This window comes from Lithobates pipiens, unplaced genomic scaffold (genome assembly GCF_037356315.1).
Source record: "Lithobates pipiens isolate NorthernLeopardFrog02 unplaced genomic scaffold, aLitPip1_a1.2 Scaffold_10, whole genome shotgun sequence".
In the NCBI taxonomy this organism is placed as follows: domain Eukaryota; kingdom Metazoa; phylum Chordata; class Amphibia; order Anura; family Ranidae; genus Lithobates; species Lithobates pipiens.
The window spans coordinates 124,630,328-124,649,085 of record NW_027507686.1 but is presented as its reverse complement, the minus strand read 5'-3'; the positions used below and the strand labels follow the sequence as shown (position 1 = coordinate 124,649,085).

The 18,758-nt window shown below is 43.0% G+C and overlaps 1 protein-coding gene across 3 annotated transcripts in view; it reads right to left on the bottom strand.

Moving 5' to 3' along the window:
* NUTF2 (nuclear transport factor 2) overlaps window positions 1-18,758 on the bottom strand; it is a 122,833-nt gene that overhangs the window by 36,788 nt on the left and 67,287 nt on the right. For all 3 annotated transcript variants that reach the window (XM_077458018.1, XM_077458000.1, XM_077458009.1), the window contains exon 4: window positions 9,019-9,117. In XM_077458018.1, coding sequence (XP_077314144.1) covers window positions 9,019-9,117 — 99 coding nt within the window. The remainder of the gene's footprint in view (window positions 1-9,018; window positions 9,118-18,758) is intronic.

The following is an 18,758-nucleotide window of genomic DNA, read 5'->3' as shown; positions in this document are numbered from 1 at the left end:
ATAAAATGAAGAGAGAACCAACACCCAAAATAACTGACCCTTACCGTCAGTGTATGGGATATACCGTATATACTCGAGTATAAGCCGAGATTTTCAGCCTCTTTTTTGAGGCTGAAAGTGCCCCCCTCGGCTTATACTCGAGTCATCGCTGTCTGCCCGCTCGATCAGCGTGTCGAGCAGACAGACAGCGGCCATTCTACAATTCAAAAGCCGCGCCTCCGGCTCCGCCTTCGCCTGTGATAGGCGGAACACTGAATTTCCCAGCAGCCTGTGTTCCGCCTATCACGGACATCGTATCATCCTCGTACTACGGACGAGGATGATACGAAGGCAGTGATAGGCGGAACACAGGCTGCTGGGAAATTCAGTGTTCCGCCTATCACAGGCGAAGGAGGAGGCACGGCTTTTGAATTTTACAATGGCCGCCGAAGAGGGCACGGGACGGAGGCAAGGCAAGGCACGACACGACAGCAAGGCACGGCACGGCACGGCACGGGACGGAACGGAGGCAAGGAGGCAAGGCACGGGACGGAGGCTCGGGACAAAGGTAGGCTGGACACACACACACACACACACACACACACATACATACACACACACACACACACACACACACACACGGATACACACACACACAGGGATGGGTGGATGGATGGAGACACACACAGGGATGGGTGGATGGATGGAGACACACACACACAGGGATGGATGGATGGATGGATGGAGACACACACACACAGGGATGGATGGATGGATGGATGGAGACACACACACAGGGATGGATGGACGGACACACAGGGATGGACGGACACACAGGGATGGACGGACACACAGGGATGGACGGACACACAGGGATGGACGGACACACAGGGATGGACGGACACACAGGGATGGACGGACACACACACAGGGATGGACAGGCATGTCTCACCCTCGGCTTATACACGAGTCAATAAGTTTGCCAGTTTTTTTGGGGGTAAATTGGGGGCCTCGGCTTATATTCGGGTCGGCCTATACTCGAGTATATACGGTACACAATGAACAAATCACTAAATGGTGAGATCCACGGTTACTCCTATTCAAACGATCCACAAGTTAAGCAAGAGATCCTTCTTCCACTGACCCACCAGATGTAAACTTAAAGAGGAAGTAAACCCTGATGAGTTTACTTCCTCTTTCATTCCCTGCAAAGGCAAAGCATAATGGACTACTATGCATCGCATAGTAGTCCATTATATGTCACTTACCTGACACAGGAGCCAGCGAAGTCACCGCTGTCCCCTGTAGTTCCGAGCGTCCATCTTCTTGGTGGGTCTCCGTGGGTCTTGCTGCTCCGGCGCTGTGATTCGCCGGAGCAGCGATGATGTCACTCCCGTGCATGCGCACGGGAGCTGAGACGCGCGGCATCGTCGTCCGAGACGATGCCCCGCTCAGTGCGCCTGCACGCCGCTGTCTACGGCGCATGCGCCGTAGATAGCGGTGCCTGTCTTCGGGCAAATATCTCCTAAACCGTTTAGGTTTGGGAGATATTTCTTGGACCTACAGGTAAGCCTTAATCTAGGCTTACCTGTAGGTCAAAGTGGTTTGTAAGGGTTTACAACCACTTTAATCTCGGCAACACCTTGGCTAAAAAAATGTGCTTCAGAAGTTTAGCACGGTGGTCACATGTATAGGGAACGAAAGAAACACTCATTGCACAAACATCCAACAGAAGGGCAAATTTATTTAATTAAAAGCTACGTATAAAACATGTAATATGTGCAATACAGGCAAAAGGAAAAGCGTTCAGCGCTTCCAACCAACAAGATAGCGGCCACTCCTCCGTCCACACCACTACGTCACTCATCCCTTGCTCTACCCAACGTTTCGTCACAAACGTGAATCTTCAGGGGCAAAATATTGACACTTTGGGCCATATTTGTACATTTTCACTTAAGGGTGTACTCACTTTTGTTGCCAGTGGATTAGACATTAATGGCTGTGTGTTTAGGTATTTAGAGGGGACAGAAAATGTATACTGTTATACAAGCTGTACACTCACTACTTTACATTGCAGCAAAGCATTACATAGTTATGTTGAATAAGGACACCAGTCCATCCAGTTCAGCCTGAGTGTGGGTACGTGTCTACAATTGTCCCTATCCCTGTACATCACACACTCACATCCGTCCCTACCCTCCAGTAGCCCACAATCCAAGGTCCCCATTCATATACTAGGCCCAATTTACCTACCAACATGTCTTTGGAGTGTGGGAGGAAACCCACACAGGTACAGGGAGAACATGCAAACTCCAGGCAGGTAGTGTCGTATTTGGGATTCGAACCAGCGACCCTTTATACTGCTAGGTGAGAGTGCCACCCACACTACCAGTGAGCCGCTGTAATTTTTACGTGTTGTCACATGAAAAGATAAAATATTTACAAAAATGTGAGGGGTGTACTCACGTGTGTGTGTGTGTGTGTGTGTGTGTGTGTGTGTGTGTGTGTGTGTGTGTGTGTGTGTGTGTATATATATATATATGTCTACTTCAACAAACGGGCTTAGTCTGGCACTCTTGCTAGAAAAAATAACTCCCAAACATTATATAGGTTTTTTTTAATACACACCCTAGCGAATAAAATGGCAGTCATTGCAACTCTTCATCTTGCACGGAATTTGCGCAATCATTTTTTAAACTTTTTTTTAGGGGAAAAAAAGTTTAGTGAATAAAAAAAATAATTGGTAAAGTTAATCCAATTTTTTTGTATAATGTGAAAGATGATGTCACGCCGAGTAATAGATAACCAACATGTCACGCTTTAAAATTGTGCACTCATGGACTGGTGGCAAACTTCGGTACTTAAAAACCTCCATAGGCGATGCTTTGATTTTTTTTTTTACAGGTTACCAGTTTAGAGTTACAGAGGTGGTCTAGTGCTATAATTGTTGCACACGCTCCAACACACGCGTCAATACCTCACATGTGTGGTTTGAACAGTGTTTACATAAGTGGGTGGGACTTGCATGGGCGGTTTTTGTTTTACTCCAATTTTCTTCTTTTTACACTTTTTTTGATCACTTTTATTCCTATTACAAGGAATGTAAACATTCCTTGTAATAACAATCTATTGCGACAGGTCCTCATTATGGAGAGATGCGAGATCAATAAGACCCCACATCTCTCCTCCAGGCTGGAAAGCATGAGATCGAGAGAAAAAAAAAAAATTATCCTTATGCTGACAGCCGCGATTTCAGCTTTGTTTACTTCTGGAAAACTGGGCGTGACGTCGTGCCCGGGCCTCCAATGGTCATAGAGAAGACCAATGGCACGGGAGGGGGGCACGCCCTCCTGTCCGCATTAAGAACAATCAAGCAGTGGAACTGTCGCTATGATCGTTATCGTACACAGAATCGGCAGCTGAAAAGAATGATATCTGTAGTTGCAGGCATGATTCAGATATCCCCTCACAAAGTCGTCATACGACGACCTAGGGTATTGAAGTGTATGCGCGCGCGCGTGTGTGTGTGTGTGTGTGTGTGTGTGTGTGTGTGTGTGTGTGTGTAATATATATATATATATATATATATACACACACACACACACACACACACACACACACACACACTATATATAGAATTATACACATACATACACACACACACACACAAACACACATACACTTCAAGACCTTAGGGCAGTGATGGCGAACCTTGGCACTCCAGATGTTTTGGAACTACATTTCCCATGATGCTCATCCACACTGCAGAGTTCTTGAGCATCATGGGAAATGTAGTTCCAAAACATCAGGGGTGCCAAGGTTCGCCATCACTGCCTTAGGGTGTCATATGACAACTTTGTGAGGTGATATTTGAATCATGCCTGCAACTACAGGCATCATTCAGATATTCTTTCCAGCCGGCGATTCTGTGCACGATAAGAACGATCATGGTGGCAGTTCCGCCACTTGATTGTTCTTATAGGCAACGGGTGGACCCCCCCCCCCCACCACCATCCAGTGCTTCTCTGGGCTCTCCCGTGCCATCAGGGGCCTGGGGAAAGAATCCGTCAGCGCCGGATGACGACGATAGAGCTTTCAGTCAACTCTATGACCGATGGAGGCCCAGGCGTGATGTTATGACGACACGCATGGGTTCCCGGAAGTAAACAAAGCCGCGATTGCGGCTGTCAGCATGAGATTGGTGACTTTTCTTGATCTCATGCTTTCCACCCTGGAGGAGAGATGGGGGGTGTTATTGACCGTGCATCTCCCCATAAAGAGGACCTGTCACAATAGATTGCTATTACCAGGGATGTTTACTTTTATTCCTAATACAAGGAATGTAATAAAAAAAAAAAAAAAAAACTCTTAAAAACGCCCCTGTCCTTGCGTTCAGAAGCGAACGCATATGTAAGCCACACCCACATATGTAAACGCCATTCAAACCACACGTGAGGTATCGTGCGTGTGTTAGAGCGTGTGCAACAATTCTAGCACTAAACCTCTTCTGTAACTCTAAACTGGTAACCTGGAAATATTTTCAAAGCGTCGCCTATGCAGATTTTTAAGTACCGAAGTTTGGCACCATTCCATGAGTGTGTGCAATATTAAAGCATGACATGTTAGGTATCTATTTACTCAGCTTAACATCTTTCATATTATACAAAAACAAATGGGCTAATTTTACTGTTTTGTTATTTTTTAATTCATGAAACCGTTTTCCCCCAAAAAAAAAAAAAAAAAAAAACAGCGTTTGAAAAATGATTGCGCAAACATGCAAGATAAAAAAACAATGTTTAGTGGCTGAGTAATTTTCTAGCAACAAAAATTTGGATTTTTTTTTTTTACACACAGAAGTGCCAGAAAAGGCCCGGTATTGAAGTGGTTAAAGTAATTTTGTCCAAAAAAAAAAATTGCATTTGAAAGACCACTTTCAACCACCATTTTATTCCCTAGGGTGTCTACTATATATATATATATATATATATATATATATATATATATATATATATATATATATATATATATATATATATATATATATATATATATATATAATTTAGGGCTGTGGAAATTAAAGATTAATTCCTTGATTCATTTATTTTTATTTTTTGATCAGTACTCTCATCTCCACCATCTTCAGGGAGTTCCGTCAGATCCGTTGACGTCATGGACTCCTTCTCCAAGTGCTTCAGTCTGCGGAAGGGGGAGGAGTCCGGTGACGTTGAAGTTCTGATTGAACGTAACGAATACAGGGGAGGAGCTACGCTTGATGTCACTCGCTTCTGCCCTATGGAACTACTAAGATTGTCAGATTTACATGCTGTGTTTTTATCATTTTTATGTGAGTAGTTTGTGTTTGAACACAAAAATGTAATCTTATACTTAAGCAGTGAGCACTTGGATCTTTTCTTTCTACCCGTGACGTGACATCCTGGAGATCTAAGGAGACGTGTGAGAAGTTTATGGTCCGTATTAACCCCTTTGATACTCGCTTGCATGACCCCCTTTTTGCACAGGGGTCCATGCCATAAGGTGAGAGTGATTAGTTTGACTAGAGGTGAAGGGATTGTCACACTACTGTGGAAAGAAAAATTACTTGCGTCAGTGCTACAGTTTGAATTTAAAACGTATTTGTGTGAACTGTGAAGTTAAGTCATGGATTGTGGGAACTAGTGTTGGATGATTGTATATAGTGTATACCACATTTACCACTGACTAATGCAGAGTTGCAATGCAAGGAGATTAGCTAAAAGTAGTTGGCTCTGTGCTTTATAATTCATCGAAATTAGTCGATTTAATTGATTTAAAAAAAAAAATCAAGCACATTTTTTAAAATTTTTAAAAAAAATTTATTAGAGCTGTTACTGATTAAAATGTGGGTTGGGGACCTTTGGATTGTGGGCTCCTTGAGGGTAGGGACCAGTGCGAGTGTGCAATGTGTGTAAATTGATGGTGCTATATGGGTACCTTAAATAAAAATAATATAATAGATGAGCATCTTAATGAGATGCAATGTACAGGGATACGGATAATTGTAGACACTCGGGTTGAACTGGATGGACTGGTGTCTTTGATCAAGCTTACTATGTAATGCCCAACTTCCTTCTACTTGGAATGGTTCCCAAGCCCCCTTACGAAACTGACAACAATAGTAGAACAAGACATGGCACAAGTGAATCTGTGGGCTCTTCTCTAGGGGGGGTTAAGGACCACCTTAAAAACTGCTCCATAACCAATAATGTTCAGGGGCTCCAAGTAATTTTCTAGCAAAAAAATAGATTTTAAAGCAGGATTGCACTGTGGAAAAAAATATTAAAAAAGCCAGCAGCTACAAATATTGCAGCTGCTGACTTTTAATAAATGGACACTCAACTGTCCCGGGGTCCAGCAATGCCGGCAGCCGAGGCCGATCGATCGCTCGGCTCTCGGCTGCTGCCGTCACCATTCTAGGTGAGGGAATCAGTAAGTGAAGCGCTGCGGCTTCACTTCCCGGTTCCCTACTGCGCATGCGCGAGTCGCGCAGCGCAAAAGGAATTGTCCGCGCTGTCTCTGGGACCCGTGTGTGTCCCAGCAGACAGCGCGCAGGGACAGGAAGAGGCATAGACTCCCGTGAGAGTCGATGACCGGAAGTGGGTGTAAATACCTGTCTTTGAAATGCCAGAAAAAGGTTTAGTGTTTAAGTGGTTAAACTTTCACCCAAAGTAAATTCCACTGACAAATTGTTACAATGTTTATAATCAAGTTCAACTGATAAATGTTTTGATTCTTGGCAGACTGACCGTTTATCTTCCTTTCTTTTGAGGGCTGTGGCTTCAGAAAAGCAAAGAGAACTCTTAGCATAGACTCTTAGCAAGAAAATCTGAAAACACTTTAGTCAAGATCTATATCTATATCTATATCTATATATATATATATCTATATATATAGATATATATATAGAGAGAGAGAGAGGTCGACCGATATACCGTTTTTTAAATAATCGGCATCGGCCGATTTGTGCTGATAAAAAGCCGATTTAGAACTACAGCGGACTTTGAAATGACTTCTGTATAGAAGTCAGTCTAAGTTGACTGAGTCGTCATAGCAACCCTTTCCTCCTCTCTGGGCAGGCTGCCAAGAAAAGAACTAAATGATACAATGTTTACACTTCTGAATGAATGAAGTCATCTCTGTGTGTAGAAGTTCTCAGTTTAACCATTTAAAGACTAAATCTTTTCTGACACTTGTTGCTTACAAGTAAAAATCCTGTATTTTCTGCCAGAAAATCACTTAGACCCCCCAAAAATGATATATATTTTTTTAGCAGAGATCCTAGGGAATAAAATAGCGGTTGTTGCAATATTTTATGTCACACGGCATTTGCACAGAGGTCTTTCAAATGCATTTTTTTGGGAAAAAAAATACACTATTTAAAAAATAAAAATAAAATAAAAACAGTAAAGTTAGCCCATTTTTTTTTTTGTCCAAAAGTTTTGACTACCTGTTTTTATTTAATATATATATATATATATATATATATATATATATATATATATATATATATATATATATATATATATATATATATATATATATATATATATTTTTTTTTTTTTATCTAAATCATACATACAAGTAAACTGATTGGAGGTTTGTTTTGTTTAATAAATGTTTAAGTGTAAGAAATTTTCTGCATCGCGTATGAAGGTCGCTTTCACACTGGAGCGGGCAGGCGTTGATGGTAAAACGCAAGTTTTAGCGGCTCTTTACCATCATTTTAGCGGTGCTATTTGGCTGCTAGTGGGGCACATATAACCCAGCTAGCGGCCAAGGAAGAGGTTAAATGCGCCCATGAAGCACCGCTGCCAAATCGCATTGCATGCGCTTCGGCAGTGGTGCCCATTCATATCAATGGGCAGGAGTGGTGGAGGAGCGGTATACACCACTCCAAACGTGCTGCTTGCAGGACTTTTTTTTTAAGATCCTGCCAGAGCATCGCCTCCGTGTGAAAGCACTCTGTCTTTCACACAGACTGCAGGGGAGCCATTTTACAGGCACTTTACAGGCGCTATTTTTAGCCCAAAAGCGCCTTAAAACGCCCCAGTGGGAAAGGTGTGTTAGATCAAGGGGGATTAAAAATAAATAAATAAAATCGGCCTAACATATATCGGCTATCGGCCGCCATGATTTCTAAATATCGGCATCGGCCAGAGAAAAACCCATATCGGTCGATATATAGATAGATATATACATACACATATATATATATATATATATATATATATATACACATACACACACACACACACACACACACACACATCTATTCTCTAGCCATCTCTGCCTGGAGTTCAGCTAAAAGATAACACATTTGTGTTGAGGTAAGCATTTGTAACTCTTCACGTTGAATGACGCAAGCAACATTTGGCAGGTGTCCACGCCTGTGGACACTCACTGATGCCGCTGATAGTAAGCATTCCCATTAATTGACAACTTCAGCTGCCATTGTGTTCTTGCACCTTTGAGGAATAGGGTTCCCTTTAGGCATTGCTGCCCTTGATTTATCCATTGCCATCCATATTCCAATGAGAGTGCAGCTTCCACATATATTTGAAAATGTCTGCCAGTTTGACAGTGTCAGTTTTTTACAGTTTGGCTGGTAAGTGTACTGGAAAAACTTTTGCTCATTTTTACTTCTTAACAGCCCAACGCTTCTCAGTGTACAGTGTTTGGAAATCTTCTGATGTTGATTTTGTGTGACTCTGGAGGCAACAGGTAACCCAGTTAGGTGCCGACAGACATCAAAACCAAGTGTCAAGGGCTTGTTAAACACATTCTCATCACCTGATAAATCACAAGGCACCGAACACCCATGAACTTATCTGTAGAATTATGCTGTTAAATAATATATTAACACTAAATTCCTGGTTAGTTTTATTAGGTTTTAGGCTTGAATCACTGGGAAAATCTACAAGTAAAAACTACATTAACCTAATTTCATACCATGCAAAAAGACAAAATCTGATAAAAAAAAATAAAAATGCCACAGACTTTTACCTTAAGCTGACCTACAACCATACTAATTATACAGTTGTCAGGTGTTGGCTGATGGTCTTGTGAGGTGATGCTATGCTGTATCTTCTGAAAGGGAAGCATCTGGAAGATAACAAAGCATATGTAAATAAAACAAGATTTTGCTTTACCAGTAAAATCTGTAATCCCTAAAAACTTTTGTTTTTGAGCTTATCCTGTTTTAAAGTGGAACTAAACCCAGTTTAACCTTTTTTTTAAAAAAAATCCGTTACATTCAAGGCGGGCTGTGAATGAGAATTGTCAGTTGCTTGTGCTCTCAACTGAACTGTCAAGCCATCAGAATGCGGGTGACATAACTGATCAGATGTGCAGCACTATGGCAACTTCAGATTCCAAATGCAACGCCAGAGGCTAAGGGGGCAGTTCCCCTGGCTGTTCAGTCTTAAAGTGGTAGTAAACTCCCACTGGAATCTCGTACCTACAGGTAAGCTTATAATAAAAGTTTACCTTTGGGGACAAGGAATATCTTCTAAACACACACCGTTTAGGAGAGATTCAGTGTCTCGGCAGCCATGACGTCATACTCATGACGTTCCCGCGGAGCTCCATGCCGTGGCTGACGTAACCGTGGCTCGGTCATTCGAGTGGCCAGGGCCCGCAAACCCAGAAGGAAGACCAGGTGAAGACGGAAGCCCTGTCAATGCTGCTGAAGGGCTTCATTTTTAGTCATTTCATAATTTGCTAGTATGTGATGCATACTAGCACATTATGCCTTTACCTTGCAGGGAAAGTTTTTTTTATAGGCACGTTTACTACGCTTTAAAGCGGTAATAAACCCATAAGAAATATTATAGCTTACACATTTCTTAGACTAAGTGGCTGCATTCGTTTTATCTTTTAAGCCATTTCCCGTGTATTTTTTTCACCTGGTAATCCAACCAGTGCAGCGCAATAAATAAAATTCCTACAATTCTTAAAGTTCATAAACTGATAAGATGCCGAATAACGCTATGGATAAACACTTAGTGCGAAGCAAACAAAAATGGTCACGCAATGAGTACAGTTCATAGGCTGGTCAGAAGCTGGATAATACTGTAGACACCCGGTACACACCACAATCTTGTGTTATATCTCAGTGGTAAATCCTCCACCATACAGATGAGGTACTCTGACCAAATACGAAGGGGACCACTGAATGAACAAATGGTCAGAAAGGCATGTTCCCACACAAGGGTGACGCTCCAATCCAGTTTAGCCAGCGTTTCAGAAATCAGCCATACAAAAAAAGGGGGAAGCGATCTCAGTGCAGACTGTACAGATCGTTTTGATTATAAAAATAGCAACAAACATGCAGACAGCTGTGAGAATAAAGTGCTTAATACTTAGCTCAACCGCACGCGGTATTTAAAAACAACGTCATAGAAATAAGAAAAGGGCTTCAGATGGTACACGGGTGACTACCACTATCAGTAGGTCCTCCCCCGTACGTGTTACATCCAGAACGGACTTAGTCAGCGGTGGGTGGAGCAACTACGTCACCCAGCAGTACCTATATAGCACCTCCACGTGAGGTGTCAGCAGTGTAAAAGATGTGGCTACCGCAAGTCCATGAAACGGAAACATCCACACACTATACACAGGCACCAAAACGATATGGGGACACCTATAGGCTAGGTAATGCAGTGCATAATCACTACAATCAAATTCAATTACTAAAAATAATTACAGATCGTAAAGCATTTTTATACATTAATTCATACAATTATAAAAACATACAATATATATATATATATATATATATATATATATATATATATATATATATATATATATATATATATTATCGGTGCACCGAATGGGTTTTTGGTGACGAAACCGATGCCAAAAATGAAAAATACACTAGGCCGAAAACCGAAACCGATACCGCACCAATACCGAAATGACTGTTTTTAAAAAATATTTTCATACAGGAGATGGTCAGAGACTGCAGGCACGGTACAGGAGATGGTCAGACTGCGGGCACGGTACAGGAGATGGTCAGAGACTGCGGGCACGGTACAGGAGATGGTCAGAGACTGCGGGCACGGTACAGGAGATGGTCAGAGACTGCGGGCACGGTACAGGAGATGGTCAGAGACTGCAGGCACGGTCCAGGAGATGGTCAGAGACTGCAGGCACGGTACAGGACATAAATGCAGCCTCACTGTGCCCAGCAGCCTACCAGTGCCCGCCATGTAGCCTGCCTGTGCCTCACCAGTGCATATAAACACACACATACATATATAAACATACACACATAAAACATACAACACACATACATATATATGCACACACATATACAGTGCCTACAAGTAGTATTCAACCCCCTGCAGATTTAGCAGGTTTACACATTCGGAATTAACTTGGCATTGTGACATTTGGACTGTAGATCAGCCTGGAAGTGTGAAATGCACTGCAGCAAAAAAGAATGTTATTTCTTTGTTTATTTTTTTTTTAAATAGTGAAAAGTTTATTCAGAGGGTCAATTATTATTCAACCCCTCAATTCAACAGAATTCTGTTTGGTTCCCCTAAAGTATTAAGAAGTAGTTCAGGCACAAAGAACAATGAGCTTCACATGTTTGGATTAATTATCTGTTTTTCCAGCCTTTTCTGACTATTTAAGACCCTCCCCAAACTTGTGAACAGCACTCATACATGGTCAACATGGGAAAGACAAAGGAGCATTCCAAGGCCATCAGAGACAAGATCGTGGAGGGTCACAAGGCTGGCAAGGGGTACAAAACCCTTTCCAAGGAGTTGGGCCTACCTGTCTCCACTGTTGGGAGCATCATCCGGAAGTGGAAGCCTTCCACGGGCTGGACAGCCTTTGAAAGTTTCCTCCCGTGCCGAGGCCAGGCTTGTCCGAAGAGTCAAGGCTAACCCAAGGACAACAAGGAAGGAGCTCCGGGAAGATCTCATGGCAGTGGGGACATTGGTTTCAGTCAATACCATAAGTTACATACTCCACCGCAATGGTCTCCATTCCAGATGAGCCCGTAAGGTACATTTACTTTCAAAGCGTCATGTCAAGGCTCGTCTACAGTTTGCTCATGATCACTTGGAGGACTCTGAGACAGACTGGTTCAGGGTTCTCTGGTCTGATGAGACCAAGATCGAGATCTTTGGTGCCAACCACACACGTGACGTTTGGAGACTGGATGGCACTGCATACGACCCAAAGAATACCATCCCTACAGTCAAGCATTGTGGTGGCAGCATCATGCTCTGGGGCTGCTTCTCAGCCAAGGGGCCTGGCCATCTGGTCCGCATCCATGGGAAGATGGATAGCACGGCCTACCTGGAGATTTTGGCCAAGAACCTCCGCTCCTCCATCAAGGACCTTAAGATGGATCGTCATTTCATCTTCCAACAAGACAACGACCCAAAGCACACAGCCAAGAAAACCAAGGCCTGGTTCAAGAGGGAAAAAATCAAGGTGTTGCAGTGGCCTAGTCAGTCTCCTGACCTTAACCCAATTGAAAACTTGTGGAAGGAGCTCAAGATTAAAGTCCACATGAGACACCCAAAGAACCTAGATAACTTGGAGAAGATCTGCATGGAGGAGTGGGCCAAGATAACTCCAGAGACCTGTGCCGGCCTGATCAGGTCTTACAAAAGACGATTATTAGCTGTAATTGCAAACAAGGGTTATTCCACAAAATATTAAACCTAGGGGTTGAATAATAATTGACCCACACTTATGTTTAAAATTTATTAAAATTTAACTGAGCAACATAACTTTTTGGTTTGTAAGATTTAGGCATCTGTTAATAAATCCTGCTCTTGTTTAAAGTTTGAAGGCTCCAACTTATTTGCATCTTATCAAACCTGCTAAATCTGCAGGGGGTTGAATACTACTTGTAGTCACTGTATATACACACACAGTCTTTTTTTTAAATTGGCAGCTGCAGCTCTGTACAATAATCTCCATGCTGGGTACTGCACTCTAGGGGGAGGCAGAGAGCACAGCACACACTGCTAGACGCCTCTCCTTTGGTTTCACAGTAAACATCGTGCCCAGCTCCTGCACAGCCGATTTACACATCGGCTGAGGAGACATATGCAGCCACCGCTGTGGAGAGGGGGACTTTAGAGCGAGACCCCACAGGCTGACTGCAGCATAGGTGAGGCGGGAGGGGAGTAGGAGAGCTAAAGACAGAATGACACCCCCGTGATGGGCGGCACCAGGGGCGGGGCCAAGCCCCGCAAGCCCACCCCATTTTCAGCACCAGTATCGGCGGAAATTCTTTCGGCTTTTTGCCGAAAGGGCCATTTTCGGCCGATATGTTTCGGCGGCCGAAATTTCGGTGCATCCCTAATATATATAGACACATACACACTAGAGGTTGACATATGTATCGGCCGGCCGATATTTGCAGTTTTTTAATTAATCGGTATCGGCCAATTGTGCTGATAAAAAGGTCGATTATAACTACAGCGCGACTTGCATTGACTTCTATTACAGAAGTAATTTGCAAGTTGCCCGAGTGAAGTGAAGGGACTTTCCTCCTTTCTGGGCAGTCTGCCAAAAAAAGAGCAAAGAGATACAATGTTTACACTTCCATGACTTACCCAGCAGCTGTCCTCCCCACTTGTGCAGGCATCGGATTATTCAGCGTACTCAACCAGCCCAGTAAGGAGATCTTTTCCCCTGCATACGGTGGTTATTTTAGAGGTGGGAATGATAAGAGGCTGGGGACATGAGCTGTGAATCTGCAATATCCTTTGCAATCCTCTACAGTATCCTCCACCGGCTATCCAAGACACCCATACGCTCCGTTACTCTCCTGAGTTACTCTCCTCCAAGCTTAGCCGCTGTGCTGCTGGGGGGGGGGGGGGGGGGGGTGTGTGTGTGCTGCTGCTGCCGGTCTTCTCCGCACACCACACCTCTCCCGGTCATAGATCTCAAGTCTGAGCAGAGCAGGCTGAGGGGTAAAGGGGGGGATGGAGGTCATCTCATCGGCACCGCATCCCAGGAGGGAGTTTTCGCAGGCCCCGGACTTAGCAGCACCTGCATGCCACCCACATCCGGCTCCTCCCTCCCCAGCTAGAGACAATGTTTACACTTCTGAATGAACTAAGCTCTGTGCGTAGAGTTCTCAGTTTGACCATTTAAAGACAATCTTTTCTGACACTTGTTGCTTGCAAGTAAAAATCCTGTATTTTCTGCCAGAAAATCACTTGGAACCCAAAAAATTATATATATATATATATATATATATATATATATATATATATATATATATATATATATATATATATATATATATATATATATATATTTTAGCAGATATCCTAGGGAATAAAATAGCGGTTGTTGCAATATTTTATGTCACACGGCATTTGCGCAGGTCTTTCAAAAGCAATTTTAAAAAAATAACAGTAGTTAGCCCATTTTTTTTCGTCCAAAATTTTTTGATTACCTGTTTTTATTTAACCACGGACCATTTTGCTGGTCAAAGACCAGAGCACTTTTTGCAATTCGCCACTGCGTCGCTTGACTGACAATTGCGTGGTCGTGCAACGTGGCTCCCAAACAAAATTGACATCCTTTTTTCCCCACAAATAGAGCTTTCTTTCGGTGGTATTTGATCACCCCTGCGGTTTTTATTTTTTGCGCTATAAACAAAAATAGAGCGACAATTTTGGAAAAAAAAACAAATTTTTTTACTTTTTGTGATAATAAATATCCCCCAAAAATATATAAAAAAAAATAATTTTCCCTTAGTTTAGGCCGATACATATTCTACAATTATTTTTCCAAAAAATATCGCAATAAGCGATTGATTGGTTTGCGCAAAAGTTATAGCGTTTACAAAATAGGGGATAGTTTTATGGCATTTTTATTAATATTTTTTTTACTAGTAATGGCGGCGATCAGCGATTTTTATTGTGACTGCAACATTATGGCGGACACATGGGACATTTTTGACACGTTTTTCGGACCAGTCATTTATATAGCAATCACTGCTATATAAATGCAGTGATTCCTGTGTAAATGACACTGGCAGTGAAGGGGTTAACCAGTGGGTGGCAGTGTAGGGTTTAGGTGTTCCTAGGAATGTGTTACTGTTGGAGGCTGGGCTTTAATTTAGTGAACACTGATCTCTGCTCCAATCACATGGAGCAGAGATCAGAGTCACCAGTTGCTAGGCAGAACGGGGAAATGCTGTTTACAACGGCATTTCCTCGTTCAGCTGCCCCATGAGACGATCGCGGGTATGCCCGCGACGAAAGAGTCCGCAGGACCCACGACCAGACTCACGGGGGTCCCGACCAGCACGCAAGTGCACCGCCGGTGGCGCGCTCATGATGGCAGGGTGGCATTAAAGATTGGACGTACCTGTACGCCAATATACCGGCCCGTGCCATTCTGCTGACGTACATTGGCGTGCGCTGGTCGGGAACCGGTTAATATTATATAGTTTTTTTAATTATACAAGTTAACTGATTGGAGGCTTTTGTTTAATGTTTAAATGTAAGAAATTTTCTGTATCACTTATTAAGGCTGCTTTCACAATGGAGCGGGCAGGCGTTGACGGTAAAACTGTGCTAGTTTTAGCGGCACTTTACGATCATTTTAGCGGTGCTATTCGGCTGCTAGTGGGGCGCATATAACCTAGCATATAACCCAGCTAGCGGCCGAGGTTAAAATGCGCCCGTGAAGCATCGCTGCCGACAGTGGTGCCCATTCATATTAATGGGCAGGAGTGGTATACACCACTCCAAAAGGTGCTGCTTGCAGGTCTTTAACATCCTGCCAGCGCATCGCCTTAGTGTGAAAGCACACTGTCTTTCACCCAGACTGCAGGGGAGCTGTTTTGCAGGCACTTTACAGGTACTATTTTTAGCCCAAAAGCACCTGAAAAACGCCCCAGTGGGAAAGGTGTCTTAGATTTTATGAGATGAAGGGTGGAAAAAAAATGAAAAAAAAAAAAATAAAGATTTCTAAATATTGGCATCGGCCAGAGAAAAACCCATATCGGTCGACCGCTAATATACACACACACACACATTATATATACATACACACACGTGTGCGTGTGTCTAGCACTAACCCCCGAAGGAGCTGCTTGTTATTTTTGGGCTTAGAGTTGTCCTCTGTTCGTCTTGTTGCATGCCTAGGGGATGTCCCGTGGTAGATGGCCCAGTAACTTGAGACTGACAATAGATCCACTTGAAAGGATTTTATTTGCAAAACAGACAATTGAACAGTCTGAACTTGGGATCAGAAGGTTGGAAGGGAAATTCAGGTACTCTTAGTCAAAGTCAAGCACATGGAAGAACTTGCTTACTTTGACTGCATCCAGAGAATAGCCATTCGCAGCTGGATGATCACTCAGGTTGGACAGTCCCTCTCTCACAAGGCCTAGCAGCCAACTTAGTGCTCACTCAGAAACAAGTCTCTGCGACAGACTTTGTTGTAAAACCCGTAGGAAACCAAGCTTTAGAACGCTTGTAGGATACCTGCATCTTTCAGCCCGATCGGCGATATCCACAAGACCGGAGTCTGTCGGTTACTTCAGCCCTTCCAAGCTCTTGCTAATAAAACCAACCCGTACGTGGTCATCTTCTGAAGAGTCCTTCCCTGCAATGCTTGAAATACACTGGGTTTCTCCCAAACCAGAGACGGCACCCAACCACCTCAGAATTCTCCTTTAGTTTCCTTGCCTTGGGCTAGCCAGCCCCAAGACATTAAAGTTGGGTGGATCTGCACCCCAGGCAATAGCCTTCCTGGGGGCTGGTCAGGAGGACCAGGACCATGTAGTCAGCACATCATACTGGACCGGAACCCCCAACCACGTGACGTCCGTATCTTAAGTACCCTCTCTCGGAAGCACAGTGAGAGCACCACTCCCACTGGGCGGGCTCCGAGAGAGAGTAACTTAAGCTCCTGACCAGACCTCAGTTCCATGCCTGCCAGAAGAGACAGTGCCCCCTGTGGCCAGGCTGAACATCTCAGTCCAGTCAGACTCATGCCGAGTCCCAATTTAGACCCAAAACAAACTGCAGTTTACGCAAATTTAATTTTAGAAAAACCGCTTAGCGTGTGCTCTTCCGGAGCCGCCACTACAGAGATATAGAGATATATAAAACACATACATGGACGAACAAACGCGCGACCATCTGAAAACTTTCATTAAATAAGAAAAATATATATCACTGCACTAAAAAACATAACCTACTTATCTGAAATTAAACAATTCAAGTTGAAGTCGACATTCATCCCCCCTGGGACCAATACCCGCATTTCAAGAATCCAGAATGATTCACGTGGACTGAGTTGACGTATAAAGTTACCCCCTCACCACGATTAACCCTTTCCAAGCCCCAAAATTTTAAGCACTTTGCGTCCCCATTATGAAAATATCTAAAATGCCTGCAGACATTATGAGTCTTCAGTCCTTTGATGTTGTTTACGTGCTCGCCAATGTGGATGCCAAGCGGTCTTGAGGTCCTACCTACATATTGCAAACCGCAATCGCACTCATGCACGTAAACACCAATAGTATTGCAAGTAATCAAGTTTTTTTATGGGATAGGTAGTACCAGTAGTCAAGGCTGTAAACTCTGTCTTCACATTGTATTTACATTGTTTACAAGGTGGACATCAGCTCTGAATCAGATTTCTGAAAAGCTGGCTAAACTGGATTGGAGTGTCACCTTCACCCTTGTGTGGGAACATGACTTTCTGACCATTTGTTCATTCAGTGATCCTACGTATTTGGTAAGTGTACCTTATCTGTGTGGAAGATTTACCGCCAAGATATAACACAAGATTGCGGTGTGTACCGGGTGTCTATCTACAGTACTATCCAGCTTCTGACCAGCCTATGAACTGTAATCATTGCGCAACAATTTTTGTTTGCTTCGCACTGGGTGTTTATCCATAGCGTTATTCAGCATCTTATTAGTTTATGAATTTTATTTCTTACGCTGCACTTTCCTGTTTTACATTTATTTATAAGGATTTATGATTTGCCTTGGTGTTTAGCTTGCAATTTCTGTGTATTAGATCGTAGTGTGCGCCGATTTTCTTCTACTTTAAATCCAACCAGTAAGCCTGCCACTTTTCAACTTTTTTTTTTTTTCCCCCGCAAAAGAATTTTATTGAAAATAATATGCAAATACACAAGTAACAGACAGATGAACTGACAATGTGTGTACATTGAAAACAATAACAAGCTTAATTAACAGCGTGTATTGGTAAATCATTAATAAAACTTGTTTCCACTTAGTGTTGTTAAACCTGATATCACAATGCATTGGACATTTGTTCCTATTTCAAAGTATGATGCATAAAAACCGCATTACAACAATCAGGTTAGGAAACTTTGGACACTTTTCAACTTTTTAACAGAACAAAGCTGTCCAGTAAAAGTGTCAAAGGGTTAAGACAAACCATTTAACACCGATAGTGATGCTTACAATGATCAACTTATTTAGGAGAAACCTTTTCCGAAAGAAAAAAAAAAAAAAAGTGTTGCTCTAACTGCTTAAGAAGCTTCCCCATTCTGACAGGCTGGCACCCATCGCATCCTTCGATAAAATGACCTGACTCCAGCACAGAACTGGAAATCCACTATGCTAGGGAGAATTTGGCCTTGTGGGGGAGATGTATGGGAAGATCCAGAGGCTGAACAGCAGCAAACAGATCCACCCGCTGTGATGAGAAAGGAGACATGTTGGAGATTGGGGAGGAGTGCAAAACTCCCTCTAGTA